This window comes from Macaca mulatta, chromosome 6, assembly GCF_049350105.2.
Source record: "Macaca mulatta isolate MMU2019108-1 chromosome 6, T2T-MMU8v2.0, whole genome shotgun sequence".
In the NCBI taxonomy this organism is placed as follows: domain Eukaryota; kingdom Metazoa; phylum Chordata; class Mammalia; order Primates; family Cercopithecidae; genus Macaca; species Macaca mulatta.
In genome coordinates, this window is record NC_133411.1 from 151,782,255 (window position 1) to 151,802,456 (window position 20,202).

General features: G+C 40.7%; 1 protein-coding gene across 50 annotated transcripts in view; it reads left to right on the forward strand.

Annotated features, from left to right (window-relative positions):
• The window catches only part of ARHGAP26 (Rho GTPase activating protein 26), an 840,200-nt gene that overhangs the window by 519,855 nt on the left and 300,143 nt on the right, over window positions 1-20,202 (forward strand). For all 50 annotated transcript variants that reach the window (XR_013394918.1, XR_001445584.3, XR_013394919.1 and 47 more), the window contains 2 exons: window positions 2,410-2,510; window positions 4,447-4,541. Coding sequence is in view for 47 of the 50 variants with exons in the window: in XM_077937293.1 (XP_077793419.1) it covers window positions 2,410-2,510; window positions 4,447-4,541 (196 nt within the window). In the remaining 3 variants the exon portion in view is untranslated. The remainder of the gene's footprint in view (window positions 1-2,409; window positions 2,511-4,446; window positions 4,542-20,202) is intronic.

Consider the following 20,202-nt stretch of genomic DNA (forward strand, 5'->3'; position numbering starts at 1 on the left):
TAATATATCATTCACTTACATATATAAAATCAATGTTGCTTTTTTGCACTCTCATATTACACGACACACTTTTATTCAGACACTTCACATGTTCTTTCAACATTAGTGTGTTGATTATCATGAGAACACTTTTTTGTTCCCTAACACAGTCCAGAGCACATGATGGGGATATAGCACTTTTTTTTAATTTTAAATTTTTTATAACTTGTTATTTTGAAATAATTTCAGACATACAGAAAAGTTGCAAGAATGGTATAAGGAACAACCATAAACCCTTTACCCAGTGTACCAGTTTTTAACATTTAGCCACAATTATATCATTCCTTCCCTCTCTGTGTGGGTGTGTGAGTATGTGCATCATAGACTTGCACACATACACATCCACACTTTTTTCTGAGTCATTTGAGAATATGGTTCCATGTAGCATGCTTCTTCAGTAGTGAGTATTTTCTAAGAATAAAAGTTATTCTTTTTATGTAAACACGTCTGTTAGGTTGGTGCAAGAGTAATTATGGTTTTTGCCATTAAAAGTATGGCTAAAATCACAATGACTCTTGCACCAACCTGATAACAAATTTAACATTGGTACAATATTTAATCTGAACTACCGCCCATGTTCCAATTTTGCCAGTTGTATCAATAATGGCCTTCTAAAGCATTTTGTTGTTCTCCAGTACCGCGTTTAGTTGTCATGACTTTAGTCTCCTTTAATCTGGAACAGTTCTCCAGCTTTTCTTTGTCTTTCATGACATTGACATTTTTGAACAACACAGTCCAGTTCCTTTTTAGTTTTCTTCAGCATGGGTTTATCTGGTGTTTCTTCATGATTAGATCTGGAATATGCATCCCTGGTCAGATAATCCTACATAAGAGTTCTTCTCCGGGGCCACATCTGGACACATGTGGTGTTGATCTGCCCCTCAGTGGTGATGTAAATTTTGATCACCCAGTCAAGGTATTGTCTGATTTCTCCACTATACAGTCACTATTTTCCCCTTGTAACTAATTAGCAATCTGAAGGTAACACCTTAAGATCATGTAAATATCCTTCTCCTTATCACGCTTTACCTCCATAGATTTAGCATCCATTGACAATCCTTGCCTGAGCTGATCTTTACTATGATGGTTGCAAAATGGTGACTTCTCAGTTCCACCAACCCCCCCACATTTAATAGTTGCCATTCAGTGTACTTACGTAAGGAAGAGTCCTGCTCTTCTTTCTTCCTCCCTCCTTCCTTCCCTCCCTCCCTCTCTCCCTTCCTACTATCTATCTATCCATCATCTGTCCATCCATTTTCCATCTTTCCATTGTCAGTGTGGATTTACGGGTTCCTATTTTGTTCAGGAGGCTATAATTTATCACTATCCTTATTTATCTTGATGCTCAAGTTGTCCAAGATACAGTGCTTTGGGAATCTTTGTGTTGCTCCATTGCTGGAATTTTTTCCCTAGTCCATAAGAATACACTAAGATGGTTTGTATTGTCATTTGTCCTTGATGCCCCAGTGGAAACATTTACTGTATTGTTTTTTAGTTTACTAAATGACATGTAACACTTGCAGTTGGCAGTCATGCCACACCATTAATAATTATTAAATGTCTGCCAGTTCTGCTGTGTGATCTCCATAAGCATCTAAAACTAGTATTGGTTGAAGTCCTTTGCAGGCTGACTAATGCCTTCTTCCTGTAATAGTGCTTTGTCATTTCAAGTAATTGGCTGAGCACTGAGTAAAGTCAGAGACTAGAACATGATTGCATGGCACCTCCCTCTTGAGGTGACATACTAATCTTGAGGGACGTACTCCTTATAGGTTACATCTGGGCATTGATAGTCACTTCCACTCTGCATCTCTGGTGTCTCTGAGGTCTCCTTGTCGGCTTTTCAGATCTTCTTGAGTTCTGCTAAAGTAAGTCTGGGGTTTGGAAGTAGGTCAGAACCCCTGATGTCTGTGCACAGAGTCACAGAGCAGCTGTGTGGGAAGCATGATGTCATCGCAACAGATGGGAATGGTCACAAGCACTTGGAGGAGCCTTTCTGCGTTCTCTCCTCAATCTTCTTACTCCTGTCAGCGAAGAGAGTGGAAACTTCAGTTGGGGCTTGATGATGGGAACGTGGATTAATTTCCCCAGGGAACCTTTACTTCCCTTGTATTTTAAGACCCACTGGATGTAGCAGTAGTGGGAAACAGCCTTCTTTGGTCCCTGGGGGAAATCCCTGGGTTGGTTTCATTTGAGCTTGTGGGATCAGATTTCTGTCTATTCATTCTAGCTGATGTAGAGAATATATTACTCCTAAAATAGTTTAAGGGTAGATGAGCATTATGAATTATGGGTTGTGGTTTTTCCAGCTCGTGATGTGTAGCATAGAGTGGAATGTATAGATGTTTTATGGGAAATATTACCTTGCAGGTCACTTTGGAACTTCTTGGGTGAAGCACTACTGTACATATCAACGGGATTCCAAACAAATCACCATGGTACCATTTGACCAAAAGTCAGGAGGAAAAGGGGTGAGTTCATTTTTAAAATTTGGTGCTTGATTTGCTTGGCTAACATATAATGATTATAATGCATGTATAAAGTGACACCTCCAGTGTTACATTTATGTTTCATTATAAATTTAAAATTAATAATTTAAAAAAATTTTATACAGTAGTTTTAGGAAGCCTAAGAGGCTGAAGAATTGCTAAAATAAGATGATTACTCTTAGCTCTAAGTTATATTAGGAACTGCAATTAAGAAATATTTTTGTATTTCACATATATACAATGTCAAGCATGTCGAATATTTTTATATGCTAAAAATTATTGGATGACCTCATCCTGTGAAACTGATTCAATCCCACTCCCACTTGACACCTGGAGAGCTGCCGGTGGCAGTATAGATGTCCTGGTTACCTATTGCTGTGTAACAAGTCACCCCAAAACTTAGCAATATTTAAAACAACACCAATCATTTTAGTATTTCTCATCATTTCTGTGGGTCAGGTATTCAGGGGGCGTTTGGATAGGTGGTTCAGGCTTGAGGTTTCTCACAAGGTGCTAAGCAGATGGTAGCTAGAGCTAGAACAAGGAGGGTCTGAAGCAGCTCAAGCTGGCCAGATACAGAGCAGTTCTGTCTGAGAAATTAATCTTTGCTATTCAATGGAAGACAATAGATGTAAGGCCTGTGAATATAAACTGTCTCCTCCTAGGCCTTCTGTGTTTTGTTTGCTATTCTGATATTAGTGGGTGGTTAAGTTTTACCTTATGTAGCTACACTTCTGTTATTTCAACAAACAGGCAAGCTTGCTAATTTCTCCCATTAGTTTAGATAAAAAAGATTGACAGAGGCAGGGGAAACAGAAATCCTAACAAATTCCTAAGTGACAGTAAGAAGAAATCAGGGACAGCAACTTCTGTGTTTCTGGGTATAAAGTAGTGCTATGAGATGAAATTGTCACATTCAGTTGAGCAATGGAATACTACTCAGCAATAAAAAGAAATAAGCCCTTGATATGCACAACAACATGGATGAATAGCAGAGCAATTATGTTAAGTGAAAGAAGCCAGACAAAAAGAGCACATACTGTGTAGTTCCATTTATATAAAATTATAGACTATGCAAACTAATGTGTAGTGACAGAAAGCAGATTCAGCAATTGCTTGGGGATGTACTGGGAGGAGGGATGGATTGCCAAGGGATACAAGGAAACTTTTGGGCATGATGGAATTATTTGCTGGCTTGGTCATGGTGATGGTTTCATGGATGTATATGACATCAACATCTATAAATTGTACAGTTCAACATGTACAGCTTATACATTAATTATATGTCAGTAAAGTTGTTAAAATGTATTTATTGACCAGCTACTGTTTCTAGGATCCAGTTGGGCTCAGGAGACAAGAATAAGCAAAATTTGACCCAGTCTCTGTTCTCAGGGTCCTGTGGTCTAATGGAGAGAGAGACATTATTGTATTCATCACCTATATCAATGCACAGTTTCAGCTATGGTCAGTGCTGTGATGGAGGTAAAGGTACATGGTGCTTTGTGAACACGTACTGGTGATATTTGTTCTGATCTGGGAAGGTTTTCTTGGAGAAGTGATGACCAACCCAAGATCATAGAAGCTCAGAATTGGGAGGAAACCGTCTTCTTCTACTCTTATGAAACCTGCAAATTAAAACAATATCCACACTCGTTTATCTGCCGTGGACTGATGCAGTGCCATCATGATCCACCCATACTAAAGATGTTCGGGTCCAAGTCTAGTATGGTGTACAAATGTAAGCTGCATGAGGCTTTTTCCTGGAAAGGTTTATAGTCACCCTTCCACCGCCCATGGTCATGAGCACTCAGATTTGAGAAGATGAAATGATGGCTCCTGTTTACAGGTCATGTGTGTCCTAGAGAGGAGTAGAGCTCCCATTCTGGCCTCATCTTGATAGTCTGTGTGTTCCCACTAGGGAGAAGATGAATCAGTTACCCTCAAATCCTGCACACGGCGGAAAACAGATTCCATTGAGAAGAGGTTTTGCTTTGATGTGGAAGCAGTGGACAGGTGAGTAGCTAGCATGCTTTTCTCAGGAGCCAATAGAGCTGAATTTCTATATCTTACATTTTCTTTTCAGTCAAAGCTTTCTGCCTTTTTCCCCTTCTCCCCCTCCCTCCTTCCTTTCCTTCTCCATCCCTTCATCTATGTCCAGGGTGCTGGATCCAGGCCATTGCTGGTTTGCGAGAATCATTAGAGCCTGCCTGCCTATCTTTTGGATTCAGCACTGAATCACTGGCTTGGTTTTGTTTTACTTTAATGTTAGTGCTTTCATGCTCAGAAATGTTGTTGTATCTCCAGGAGGTTGAGTAGACTTTTAAAGAAAACTATTTAGCATGATTGTATCAGCTATTTGAAAAATTTTTTTTTAACTGAAAAAGTTAGTATAATGATTCAAAAGGCATTGGAATGGAAGAAATTTTTCTCAAATAAAAAAACAGCTTTTAGTTACATTTCACCTACCAATGTGTGTGTGTGCCCAGGAAAGACACCAAACCACTTGTGAAATCACAATTTTTTGGAGGGAGAGCCATGTGTTGTATTCCTCAAGATTTATAGTCTCTCATTAAGTTGTACCATTTCGTGGTTTTAAGCTAGTTTGACAACATTCCAATTCTTTGAAACACTTTACTTGGCAACAGGTTAATTTTTTCAATGAAACCCACGTGTTAAGCTTATTTGAGCTGCCTGTTCAAGATCAGGAATGCTAGCACCAAGATCCTTAAATCTCAGCATGATGCTCCGTATAATGCCCTTTAATCTCTCTCCTTTGTTAAAAAAACACTATACCATTTCATCAAGCCAGTACTTACCCCTCCCTGGGAAGTTCACCTGTGGCCACCTTTCCCTGGCTCTGTGGCATCCTGAGACTGAGTACTGCCTGGGGTGTGCTCCTTGTGCACTAGCAGGTGTGCACTGCCTTCTTCTGGCAGGTGTCTACTCTGCGCTGGAGGCTGCTAGGGCTGCTGGAGGCCGTTAGGCCTCCCATGGAGAGAGCATGCCCTCTTAGCCTGTATCAGAAGTTCATGGAAACTAACTGCATCTCTTAAGCAATTTAGTCATTACACCTTTGGCTCTGAAGCCAGACAGCCTGGGTTCAAATTTTGACTTTGCTGCTTGGTAGCCGTGTGACTTTGAGCAAGTAACTTAATCTTTTGGAACCTTGATTTTCTCATCTGGAAAATGAAGTTCCCAGGATGGTTATAAGAATTCAAGGAAATAATGCTTGTAAGATGCTTGGCAGAGGGGCAGATAATAAGTGCTCAACAAGTATTAGCTGTTACTCTTTTTTTGCTAACTAGCTTGTCCTGCATGCTCACCAGACATGATATTTGACTTCTAAACACAGAGAAGTACATATCCTTTACTGTGTGTAGAGGTGTGAGAGGGGAAGATAAAGAAGAATAGCATGGGATGGAGTCGGGGGATAGGTTGAATTGGAGTAGCAAAGGGGAATTGCAAACAGCCTTCCCCCAACTAAATTTGGTTATTATTGGTTTTAAACAAATCCTAAACCTTGGTGCTTTAAGCATCTCTTTTCTCTTTTCTAAGCATGTGATTGAAGGGAATTCATATTATTGGCATCCTTGAAGGAGGTTCAGAAGATCTGTTTGCATGGAAGTATAGCCACCTGTGATGCCCGTCAAATACACGGTTCCTAGAGAGAACCGTCTGCCGCAGAGCTGCTTTGAAGAGAGCATGCCTTGTGTTGCAGCGCTCTGTCAGATTGAAAACAAACCCAAATTTGCTTTCTGAAGCCGAATTATTTTTGTGTTTTCATCTTCAGAAGTTTCCTGAGCAATTATGGAGAGTGGCTTTTTACGCGAGTAAAGCTCACTATGGCACCTCCGTCTTATTTCCACCCTTGCCAGCACTTCCTAGCACCTTTCCTCCTTTATGACTCCCACAACAGCTGCGCATGTCCCAATTATAAGCAAAGAGTGAATGTGTCACATTCAGCATACTGAGTGGGCTTGCGAGTCGATTGCTCCTGAGTTTCTGTCCCTGGTTCCCTCTGCATGGCATGGAGGGATTTCGGTCATGGTTCAGATGAGGGTGCTGAGTTTCCTCTTTTTAATTTTTCTTTTTTGAGATGGAGTCTCGCTCTGTCACCCAGGCTGGAGTACAATAGTACGATCTCAGCTCACTGCAACCTCTGCCTCCCAAGTTCAAGTGATTCTCTTGCCTCAGCCTACTGAGTAGCTGGGACTACAGGCATGCACTACCACGCCCGGCTAGTTTTTTTGTATTTTTAGTAGAGACGGAATTTCACCATATTGGCCAGGCTAGTCTTGAACTCCTGACCTCAAGTAATCCACCCACTTTGGCCTCCCAAAGTGCTGGGATTACAGGGATGAGCCACCATGCCTGGCCTGAATCTCCTCTTAATAGACAGGGGGTGAGTAGACCGCCTAGGAAACACCTCCTCTCAGATTTCTATACAGGTCCCAAATATTTAGGTTAGAGTACAGCAGGATTTTCCTCCTTTTTCCTTTTTTGACCTCAGTGCCTTTCTGTTTTTTTCCCTCAGTGTTTAGAAGGGGGCCCAGGTAGAGAAGGAAAAGGCATTTTCATGCGCTGGGTAGCTGCATCCCTGGGAACTCTGCCCAGAATCCTTTTTTCTCGAAGACTACTATACTTTCCTTTTTCACCAGCATCCCTTAGCAAGGAGGCAATTGCTGCTAGATGCCTTGCTGTCTTGCCTTCCACAGGTTCCCCAGCTCCACCTGCTGGACCGGAGAGGCAGAGGGTCAAAATGCAAGTTTAGCACCTGGGAAATGTGGAAGTGAAAGAGGGGATGGTTACATTTAACCGCATAAGGGTTTGAGATACTCCCAGAATATGTTAAGTGGAGAATACACAAACATTTATGTAGTGACTAGTAATGTTTTCTTCTATCAAGATACAAATACATGTTAAAGTGTGAATTATGTGACTTAGAATATGGGATTTTATGGATTTTTAAGATTGAATACATTTATCCTTTATACTTAATGCTGATATATCAAGTTATTTTGTAACAAAAGCTGTAGCCTTTAGGAGGTGATATCCTAGGAGGTCAGTATTGTGAGTTGATTACCCTACATCAACATATTTTACTGTGGTGAAAACCACGTGCACTCAGTTACAGATTCCTGGTGCCTGCCCCATACCCACCCAGTTCAACTTTCTGGGACTGAGACCCTGAAATCCATATTTTCAAGCTTTTTAGTTGTCCTTTATTCTTACTACTACTTGGTATGTTAAATACAATGTGTTTCACAATACAGTTTCATCAGCCCACATGAAAACATTTTCCTAATTCGAAAAATCACAACAAGCAACTATAGCGAAACAAAACAAAACAAATTCAGGCTCCTTTACTAAGGAGCTGAATGCTTACCTGTATGGAGGAGGAGAGTGTCACTACTAGGAAAGGTGATTTCTAGTCTCTGAGACAGATTACTTGACCAGGCAAAAGGCAAAAACAGTCACCAAAATCAAACCCCTGCCTTTTTAAAGGATGTGAAAATGGAGGAGGAGTGAGGCAACTGGTAGTATCAGAGCATTTCCTGTAAGCTGAACACTTTCATCCTTGTTTTGTGTCATCCTCACTACAACCTAGGGAGGTGGGTCCTCCGTTATTCCCATGCTGCTGAGGAATCTGCAGTGTAGAGGGGAGAGGCCGTTTACTCAGGGCTAAGGTGGGATTTGAACTGAGGTTCGCAGGAGCCTGTTCCAGGGCACATTGGTACCTCAAAACTTTGATTTTTTTTTTTTTTTTGAGATGGAGTCTTGCTCTGTTGCCCAGGCCATGGTGCAGTGGCGTGATCTCAGCTCACTGCAACCTCTGCCTCCTGGGTTCAAGCAATTCCCCTGCCTCAGCCTCCTGAGTAGCTGGGATTACAGGCATGCACTGCCACGTCCAGCTAATTTTGTATTTTTAGTAGAGATGGGGTTTCGCCATGTTGGCCAGGCTGGTCTCAAACTACTGACCTCAGGTGATCCACCTGCTTCGGCCTCCCAAAGTGCTGGGATTATAGGCGTGAGCCACCACACCTGGCCCAAACTTCAGATATTTTAGAAACATTTTCCAGTGATGAGCTCAGAGCTGTTGGTGGTTGCGTTTCAGAGACACCGCAGTGTCCAGTTTTCAGGCTGTGAAATCTGGGAAGTGCTATTGGCACCCTGTCAGTTGCATTTGGCATTATAAACTAGAGTGAAACTGTACAGTGTAAAGTACAATGAACTGAAGCAGCAAACTCGCCTCTATTCTTACATCTATTCCTCTGTGACCTTCAGAAAGTCCTCATGTGACTAAATTAAGAGAGGCAATGTGATAGAGCATAGTGACAGGCACATGGCACTGAGTAGGTGTTCCATGAATGGTTTTTTTGGTTTCTGTACACCTTTTCTTCCAACTTTTATTTACTTGTTTAGAGGTGGGTGGGATCTCCTCATGTTGCCCAGGCTGGAGTTGAACTCCTGGGATTAAGCAGTCTTCCCACCTCAGCTCCTGAGCAATTGAGAAGATGGGTGCACCACTGTCACTGTCCCTGGCTCCACCTTTTATTTTTAAGGTGACACTCCTTTTTTTTTTTTTTAATAAATCCAGGATGACTAGCATGAGTAGGAGATATCCTAGCAGTAGTATCACTTGTCAGCTAATTGTTTTCATTGTATCACAATACATTGCTGTCAGTTTGTTAATCCTCAAATCCCTGACATGTAAGTCTTACAGAAAACTGTTGTCGTTCTTTGACTGATGAATGAGCTGGAAATCACATTAAGTGTTAATCCAGGTCAATGGGATTTACATCTATGGTTCTTGAACTTTTTATGTCAAGGATCCATTTTATTTTATTTTATTTTTTTATTTTACTTTACTTTACTTTATTTTATTTTATTTTATTTTATATTTTTGAGACAGAGTCTTGCTCTGTCGCCCAGACTGGAGTGCAGTGGTGTGATCTTGGCTCACTGCAACCTCTGCCTCCTGGGTTCAAGCAATTCTCCTACCTCAGCCTCCTGAGTAGCTGGAACTACAGGTGTGTGCCACCCCATCTGGCTAATTTTTCTGTTTTTAGTAGAGACAGGGTTTCACCATGTTTACCAGGCTGATATCAATCTCCTGACCTCAGGTGATCCGCCTGCCTCGGCCTCCCAAAGTGCTGGGATTATAGGCGTGAGCCACCGTGCCCAGCCAAGGATCCTTTTTAAAACCAAATACATTTCTAGAACTCTACTTTTAATTCTTATATATCTAAGTTCTTTTACCTTTGATATCTAAAAAGTAGACCTATGCTCTCATCTCTGTGTCCACACCCTTTCGTATTGGCTTCTACACGATTTCAGAGGCCACATCTCATTTAGTTTCTTTTCTCTAGTGCCTTCCTTTTTTTCAGAACTAGTTTTTGGGGGGAAGTTCAAACCTGAACTACTGAGGACCCTGGGATTACATGGAGCAAATGTTTCACAGACTAATATTAGCTCTTCATATCTCTCCTTTCCCTCAAAAGAATTTCATTGTTCCCAACATTGAAAAGCTGAAGTTAGTAGAAATTCTTTGTATTTCTTCAATCTCAAACCGAAAACTTGCTTGGATCAAGGTATCATGTCAATCCAATCGATATAATGATTCTTTGAAGGTTCCTTCTGATTTCTTTTGAAATTCAGTTTAAAGACTCCAGCATTAAGAATATGACATGGCAGCTGGGCGCAGTGGCTCACGCATGTAATCCCAGCACTTTGGGAGGCAGAGGAGGGCGGATCACAAGGTCAGGAGATCGAGACCATTCTGGCTAACATGGTGAAACCCTGTCTCTACCAAAAATACAAAAAATTAGCCGGGTGTTGTGGCAGGCGCCTGTAGTCCCAGCTACTTGGGAGGCTGAGGCAGGAAAATGGAGTGAACCCGGAAGGCGGAGGTTGCAGTGAGTTGAGATCGCGCCACTGCACTCCAGCCTGGGCAATAGAGTGAACAAAAGAAAAAAAAAATTGATATGGTTTTAAATAAATGTAGCTTGTAGTAGTTGTGTTGTACTGCCACAACATGCTCCAAAGGATAATTTTAAAAAATTTCCTAGCAGACGCTTGTTATAAATTGTGTCCCTGCCAAAATCATATGCTGAAGTCCTAATCCCCAGTATCTGAAAATGTGGCCTTATTTGGAGATTACTTTATAGAGATAATCAAGTTAAAATGAGGTGATTAGGGTGGGCTATAATGCGATGTTACCATTGTCCTTGTGAAAAGGGGAAATTTGGACCCAGAGATGGACATGTACATGAGAAGATACCATGTTAACATGAAGGCAGAAGTTGAGGTGATGCACCTACAAGCCAAGGAACGCCAAAGATTGGCAGGAGAGCACCAGAAGCTAGGAGAGACGCATGGAGCAGATTCTTCCTCACAGACCTCCGGAGGAACACTTGATCTTGAACTTTTAGCCTCTAGACCTGTGAAGCAATCAATTTCTGTTGATTAAGCCAACCAGTTTGTGGCACTTCGTGACAGCAGCCCCAGGAAATGAACACAGTGTTGAATAGGGAGGGCCTTTCTCAATGAAGCAGCACCCATGTACCCAGCAGCCTTTAAATGGATAACTCAACACCTTCTGCTTGAACACTCCCATTGCCAAGGAACCCCACTTCACAAAGCAGACCATTCACATAAATTACCTTCTTTCTTTATTTTATTTTATTTTTACTTGATGATAGCCTAAGCTTTCATTAGCTTTTTAAAAATCACCCTTTTTTGACTGAGCGTGATGCCTCATGCCTGTAATCCCAGCATTTTGGGAGGCCGAGGCAGGTGGATCATTTGAGCTCAGGAGTTCAAGACCAGCCTGGCCAACGTGGTGAGACCTGTCTTTACTAAAAATACAGAAAAAAATTAGCCGAGCATGGTGGTGGGCACCTGTAATTCCAGCTACTCAGGAGGCTGAGGCAGAAGAATTGCTTGAACCCAGGAGATGGAGGTTGCAGTGAGCTGAGATCGCACCACCACACTCCAGCCTGGGTGACAGAGGGAGACTCCATCTCAGTAAAATAAAATAAAATAAAAATCACTTTTAAAATTCTTTAATAAAGCAGCATTGTTGGGTGCTTTTGTGTTACTTTGCCATAGCACCAGGCATTTGAAGGTTTATAATATATATTGGTTAATTGAATAAAGACTGGATTTATTGTTACAAAATGTGTCAACTCTGTGAGAGGATTTAGTGTAAAATTTCTGGGTTAAAAAATGGGACATGATTTCAAAGCAGCCGTTAGTGGTAGCATGATGTGAATCGGTAGTACTTGCTCATGTCTGTGTTCACTCACTTTGAATAATTAACTCCATCACACAGTGTCTTAAGGAAATTCATGAGCAAATATAGGGAAAGTATTTGTTTAGGCTAAAAAAATCATGGTACTAGTCACTTGCCTGCATCCCTGGATTGGTTTATTTTTAAGAAATTTCTCACAGATGTAAGTGACACTTGGATATTTTCTCTCATGTTTTCCAGGAAGGCTCAGTCAACCATGTGAAAAATAATAAAACAACTTCTTCTGATTCCCTGAATCAGTGGAGTCTCTTCAGGGGCAGTGTTTACACTGGGAAGAGGAAATGATGACTTTTTTTCTGGGATTAACTGACTCTCACCAATGTCCATACATTTGAAAATGCTGTGTGTGTTAAGTGCCTCTTTCCCAGCACTGGTACTCTCCAGTGGGCAGCAAGGATAGCTTCTTAGAGAGGGCAAGGATATTTAGTGCTAGAGTTGTAGTAAGGGATAAGGCAAGAATCAACTTGTCTTCATGGAGCTCACCTTTGAGTTTGGAATGCTCATATACATTCAAGCAACTAAGGTATAAACACCAGTATGTTGAGTGTTCCGGCAAACCTGAAGGGCCAGAATACTGGGGGGAAATGCAACAAACAGGAGGACTTTACCCTTCTGTTCTTATAAAGGATGATGGCCTGACTGGAATATGCTGAATTCATTCCCTCCCTCCTTCCTTCCTTACTTTATTGAGCATAACTACATGCTAGAGACTACTGACAGTGGAGATATAAAGTTTACAAATCAATTGGACTTTCTTAACAGATCTCATCTGATTTTCTTTCATACCAATTCCAAAGTCCTTGTTTTGCAAGCTTTCCATGAATAGGTAAAGGGCAGTAGCTCTCCACTGATCTAGTCCCAGCCTAGCATTTCACATCCACTGTTAACTCTATTTTCTTCTTCCCAGGTAACCTGCATTTGCACAGTGATGAGTTTTTCTTTATATTGGTTGGTTAGGTGTTTAATTAGGTATGTTTTATATACCTCTGTTCAATTCTAAATGTCTGTCTCAAGTGATTTGCTTCCAGAGGCAGAAAAACATTTTATGCAGCTTTTAATACAGTAATAGGTGCATATGGTTGTTCAATTTTATTTTTTATGGTGACATAATTTTGAGATGGATTAATTATTTTCTTTGGGGCTATGGTGAACTATTGTGTAAGAGACTAGAGGAGCTTAATCAAGTTAGTTGCTATTTAAACTAAAATTTTAGCAGGTGCCCATGTAACCTGCATTTGTGTACTGGTAGGAAAAAGACCCAGGAAAATTGAAGGTTGGTGAAAGTCAGAATGGTGGAGGCCAGAAAGATTTTTGAAAGATGTGAAGAATCTACTGGAACCCTCAGCACCCTCATTTCAAATATGTTTGTATGGCAGGCTGCATGATGCAGGTAAAAAAAATAAGAGCATTCCTAAATTTGAATTTGGGATCTGTTCCTTACTAGCTGTGTGACTCTGGGTAAGTGGTTTAACCACATCTGTAAGATGGGGTGAATTATCACTACATTGCAGGATTTTTTCTGAAGGTGGAACACACTAATATTCCCCTCTGATGGAGTCCTATGTCTGAAAACATGGCTGTTGAATTTTTTTCTATGCCCTAAACCCTGGGACTCTGTTGTTGTGATGGTGAACCTTAGCTTTGGTGGATATTCCTGTGAGCCTGCTTTTTGTCTTAATGGTGCTCTTTTCCTGTAGTGTCATAAGTTTTCAAGTTATCTATAAGCTGAGAGGAAATACAGGTGCATTCAGGGTATATGTGCAAAGGGCCTACTAGGGTAAGATTACATTTTCAAACTGTTTATGTGATAACCTCTTATTGATACATACTTCATATAAAAGATAAAGTTTTATGCCCTCTCTTTCCAATTTGTGGCCTCAAGAAGAAACTATATTAATTTTAAATTAAAATAATATTGTTTCTTCTAGCTTAGTAAGTGGTGTTTGTGCATGCATTTGTGTGTCTTTGTGAAATTGTGTGACTGTGAATTATGTGTTTTCCAAAAAAGATCATCTTATGTAACACTTTGTTTCAACATTCAACCTCTAGATGGCAGTTTTGTGTATGTATTAGTAACTATTAGAAGGTGCAGTTGAAAATTAGCTGTCCTATCTACACCTTGTATACGTTGACAGAAGACTGTGTGTGTGTATGTGTGTTTTCTGTAGAAAAAAAAAAATCATGTGAGTATTATTCCTTAAAGGAAGAAGAGTATCCTAAATGACTCATTCTTTCTCTAGAAATTCCTTCCTCCCACCCTTTCATCACAAATTGTTCATACCCATTTTCTTGCAAAAACAAACATGCTCAGTTAGTTGGGCCTCTGTTTAAACGTTACCCTTTACCTGACTCTTTGAACTAAAGTGCCAGGCTCTTTGCTTTAGGAATGGCTTGTTTAGGATGGTGCAGAAAAGATGAGTGATTTCACTGTCCTATGTGTGCTGAGAACCTGGCAGTCCTACTTTTCCCTCCTGGTGCAATGTGCCTTTATCTTTTGCAACACATGAATCCATTTTTCCTGGTTTCAAACTTCCCCTCCCTCCCCTTCTCACCCCTTGTTTGAAATAATATTTGATTTTGCCTTCCTGCTGGTCGGATTAGAGTGCTGGTCTCAATGCCGTTGACATTTCAGGCAGGAAATGGCGTTTTCCTTCCTCAGAGGGTATTATATGACTCTGACTTCCATGACTTGAGTTGGGGGAAGATACCATAGTTTCTGAATTGCTTTTTGGCTGTTCTGTAAAGTAAGTTACTGGAGAAGTTCTTAGAATCTTAGAATTCATGTAGTTTGAACTTGTCATTGAGTTTTTTTTTTTCTTTCAATTAAATGAGAGCATGCCTGTTTGCTGTTTGATTCTGGTTTAACAAAGAATGAGATATGGTGGTTAATGGACTTGATTGGGAGGGTGATTGAGGCAACCGTATTTTTACTCTTTAGTCTGCATGATGAAATATGGAGTTTCATTGGTTGAGTATACCAGTTTATTTACCAATTTTTAAATATAAGATGAGTTTGTCTTTTTAAAATCAAAACCAAAAATTACCTATTTCATAATTCTGGATAGAAGAAACAATTCAACCAATACATTCCACTTATGTACATTTCTGTTGATTGTGAGATAGAATAGTAAAAATGAAAAAAAAAATACATGAAACAGAAGCTATATTTTCATAGTTTGTTATCAATAGTAGTAATAGGTATTTGCATTCTCCTTGAGTCTCATTCATCCCATCAGTGAATAATGCCTTGTCCTTGTGCAGTGTGTTAACATTTGCTTGCTTCTATGTCCCTGATGCCCAGCATCATGACTAGCACATAATAGGCACTCAGTCAATTGCATTTAAGAGCCATGCAATTTAATATGCCAAAGATGTCTTTGGGCTTCCCGATGTTTTACGACTTCCATCTCTCATAAAAATATAAGAACTTATCTGATGTGGTTGGTGATACCTACTTTTTAGACTGTCATTATTGCTATGATCCTAATTGTTTTAGGAACATTCCTCTAAAAATACCAAGGTTGCAGGCTTTAATAGGTTATGATTCATTCATTTATTAGGATCAGTTCCTTCCTTCCTTTTCTTTCTTTTCTTTCCCTCCCTCCCTCCCTGCCTGCCTCCCTCCCTCCCTCCCTCCCTCCCTCCCTCCCTCCCTCCCTTCCTTCCTTCCTTCCTTCCTTCCTTCCTTCCTTCCTTCCTTCCTTCCTTCCTTCCTTCCTTCCTCCCTCTCTTTCTCTCTCTCTCTCTCTCTCTCTCTCTCTCTCTCTCTCCCGCCTCCCCTCCCCTCCGCTCCCTTCCCCTCCTCTGCTCTCCTCTTTCTTGAGTCTTGCTCTGCACCCAGGCTGGAGTGCAGTGGTGTGATCTCTACTCACTGCAAGCTCTGCCTCCCAGGTTCATGCCATTCTCCTGCCTCAGTCTCCCAAGTAGCTGGGACTACAGGCGCCTGCTACTGCACCTGGCTACCTTTTTTTTTTTTTTTTTTTTTTGTATTTTTAGTAGAGATGGGGTTTCAGCATGTTAGCCAGGATAGTCTCGATCTCCTGACCTCATGATCCACCTGCCTCTGCCTCCCAAAGTGCTGGGAGGATCAGATCGTTTCTAAATAATTGATTAGAAACTACTTCCAAAAACTTCTTAGAGGGTTAACCCTTGCTTCCTCCCTCCCTCCCTCTCTCCAACTCTCCTTCCCTCCTTCCTTTCTTTCTTCCTCCCCTTAAGGTGCTGGTCTTCCTGGATCCCAGGACATGTATGCTACATGCACAGGGGAGCAGTGCAACATTGTCCTTGAAGTTTGGGCTTTGCTCTAGATTCAGGCACACCTGGGTTCAAGTGCAGGCTTTGGCACTTACTAGTGGTGTGACATTATGCAAGTAACTTATGTGAGTCTCAGTCTTTTCACTTTTAAAAAGAGAAATAATGGTAATGTCTACTTCATACAATTATTGTGAAGAATGAATGATAATACAAGTAAAGTCCTTAGCACAGTGGTTAGCACATAATAAACACTCAGTGAATCTGCCTGTGGTTTGGGGGCTGCCAGTTGCAGCACCTTCTGGTTTCTTACTTTCTCTGTCTCTCACCTGTACCACACCCAGATTATCATGGCATATTATGAATTCTTCTCATGCACAAAGGCCTTGCAGAAGGACCCCAATGGTTTATTACATCAGAGCACACATAGTAGTGCAGATTCATACATTCTGTCTCCAAATAGTAGATTATCGTTGCCTTCCAGTGATGCCACTGGGTCCTTGAGTATTGGAAGAAAAAAGGAAGTCGCTCAAGTTCCTCCTTTGTGGATAACCTGGAGATACTCTCCTGAGTTTGACTGTAAGGTGAATCAAGAATATAGACAGGCATCCTTCATTGTTGGTATTAATGCATGAGATGGATGTCTTTATAACATGCAATGATGACCTGGGTTGGAGCTCAGATAGATTCAGAGAAAGACAGACACAGACAACAGAAGTTGCAAACTGGTGGTCCACAGACATGCGTGGTTTGGCTTGAATAGTGTTTGAGGCAACATTTTAAAACTGGAAAAATCTTTAATTGCTGATCATGCCTTCCCACATGCCAGCTGCCGGTTGAGCTGAATGACAGATACTTCCTTTAGGTGGGGTGTGTGCTGTCTGTTCTGCCATAGTCCCCACCATGCCCTGTTGCCCACCTCCCCCATGAAGACAAGTGACAGGTTTTTGCTTTGCACTAGCATTGTTGTTTTTCCCCCAGAGGGGAGATAATTCTTTGTTCTTTGTTTCTATCTGAAAGTAAAACTGAAAAAGAAAAAAACCAAGAGCAACGTAAGACCAAGCCTGTTTTCCTTGGATTAGAGAATTTCTTATCCAGTTTCCCTCATTTTGCTTACTTACCTAGTCTCTGCAGACATTTGGATCTGTAATCTCATAAACAGACATGGAAAAAGTGTCATTCTCCAATATTATTCTGTAGGGCTTTGGCCATATCTTTGTGTAAATGAAGCTCTTCTGAACCAGAACCATTACATTGTCCAGGAACTATTAGGAATTCATTTTCCCAGTAGCACTTCAGAAACAAAGGACCACTTCCCCTCCCTGGCACTTGCAAAACTCTTCTTGCAAGTAGATGGCAGCTCATGCTCCCTTCCTTATCATTCCCCTTTGTCTTCCTATATAAGTGTAGTGGGCAGGTTTCAGACACAGGCTTTGAGATTGTGTGTTCCTGTGGGCGCCTCAGCTCGTCTTCTTTGAATTTGACCCTTAAATATACAGTAGTGTGGATGGAAGTTGGGGAATGAACTCTTGCCAACAGAAGATTTGTAGTCTTATGAATGAATAAACCCTAGATCTTTGTAGGTTGATTTAGAAGGAACGGTACTGGTAAATTCTGAGTGTTTTTGTTTCAGTGGGGTGGAGTTAGTAATAGCTTTTCCTTGTCCAATAGGAAGTGGGTAAATTGCCAAACCATTGAGATCACTATTGTTGACTCAGATTCAGGAATAAGATTAGAGTAGGAAAGCTGTCGAGTAACCCTGGAATCGGGGCTGGTTGTGATTCTGTTTGCTCTTGGCTGGTGAGCAGGCTATGAGTTGATATAGCCAGTGGTCCCAGGATCCTGAATGTGTTGCTAAACCATATATTTCTTTCCATGGGCTGTTTTTGGGGGCCAGGGTTGGAGGAAATATGGTGTTGGGTAGCAACTTGCCCTGTGGTAGATGGAGAGCTATTTTCTCCATGGCTCCTACAGTGTGAGAGGTGAGGTGCCAGCTTAGAGAAAATTCCAGATCCTTGTTCATGATTCTCAAGCAGATCCAGATATAGCACTAAGGACATATTCAGAGTGAAAAGGAAGTGCTGTATTTTAAGTGGATTCTCAGGGTTGAGCTCTACAGAGGATTTTTAAGTCATTTGCTCCTTCTCTCATCTGGCGGGTGGAGGGAGCTCCTTGACAGATTTTTTAGAATTTGCCAAAGACCCCTTCTCTGTTCTTGTTAGTTATCAGATGTTAATTTTAAAAGGGAGTGGCAGGCCGCTTTGTTGCGTTACTCAGGAGGAAAAAGGAAATGGCCATTATGTCAGCGCAGGTGTGTCCCTTCAGCCCTCAGCCCTGTGTGCTTTGTGGTAGAGGCATGAATTTCAGTGCTGTATATGAGCATGTTGGGAGTGGGAATCACACACGTCATTAGCACCTGTGGGTTGTTTCTTTTCCTTTTGAAACTATACACACCTGCCCTTCTGCAGCGGTAATTTTAACCCTACCCCATATTTACCATCCTGTTCCCGTTCACCCCACCTCTACCTGCCCCTGTGATTACAACTAATTTTTGGAGCATTCACCGTGTGCCTGACACTTTGAAATGCCGCACACACTTCTCATGTAACCTTCCCAGCATGCACTGAGGTGTAATCGTGATAACGCTGGGAGACAAGTAATTGAACTGCTCTATACTACTGTTCTTTAAAACATAGGTAATAAGAGATGCACAGAATAGTTCAGTTGCTAGTCTGCCATGGTTATACATCTAGGAAGCACTAGAATCAGAATAACTAGTGAGCCTAAGTTATTGATGAGAAGTCATAGCTCTTGGGTATTTAAAACAATTTTTACTGAGGTGTAATCACAGTAAAATGCATGAATCCAAAGTCTGTATTTTAATAACTTTTTATACACACACAACTGTGTAACCACCCAGATGAAGATATAGAATGTTTCTGTCACTCCAGGAGATACCCTTGTGCCGCTTTTCAGTTGTTGTCCGTATCTCTTTTTCAAAAAAAAAAAAAAAAAAAAATCGCTCTTCTGACTTCTGTTGCCATAGATGAATTTTGCAAGTATTTGAACATCATAGAAGTGGAGTCACACAGTCACATAATCTTTTGTGTCTGGCTTCTTTCCCTCATCGTTATATCTCTGAGATTCATTCATGTTGTTGCATGTAGCAGTGGTTGATTCTTTTAAAAAAAATTGTTGTATGGTGTCCCATTGTTCAAATATACAACAGTTTATCCATTTATCAATGAGTATTTGTTGTTATTTTTGCAATTTTTGGCTATTCTAAATAAAACTGCAGGTATTCTTGAATGTACCTTTTGGTGGACATATGTACTCAATTCTCTTGAGTATATATGTAGAGGTATAATTGCTAGGTCATAGGGCAGGTGCATGTTTAGTTCTAGCAGATATTGCCAAAGTAGTTCCATCAACTTATTCTCCCACCAGCGATGTATGAGAGTCCCAGTTACTCTATATTTTTTGCTAGTACTGGTTATTGGTGGCCTTTTAATGCCCTCTATTCAGGAGGGTGCTTGTTATATCTCATTGTGGTTTTAATCACATTTCCCTGATAAGTAATCAGTTTGGGCTCTGTTTCTTAGCCTTATTGGCCATTTGGATGTCCTCTTTTATGAAGTGCTTATTCAAGTATTTATTGTATTGGGTGGTTCATTTTTTCTTATTTATTTTTAGGCATTCTTTACATATTCTGGATATGAGTTTTGTAGGAGATAGATATTACAAATATCTTCTCTCACTCTGGTTTGACTTTTTTTAAAATAAAAGTAATAAGTAATTAAATTCATCTTTCGACGAGTGTAAGTTCTTCATTTTGGTGAAGTCCAATTTTTCAATATGTTTTCTTTATGATTATGACTTTTTGTGTTCTTTTTTAAGAAAAGCTAATTGCCTTTCCATCTCTTGAGTATTTTTTAAGACAGATAAAACATGGAGGTCCACTGCTATAGAAAGTAAGCCCCAGTTACTCTGGATGCTGTTGGATTCTTGTTTTGGATTAGCTGTTCGCCTAGAGTAGTGTTGTAAGCCCTCATATTTATGAAGCACGTTAGGTTTTTACAGAGCTCTTTATCATTCAATCTTATTTAATCC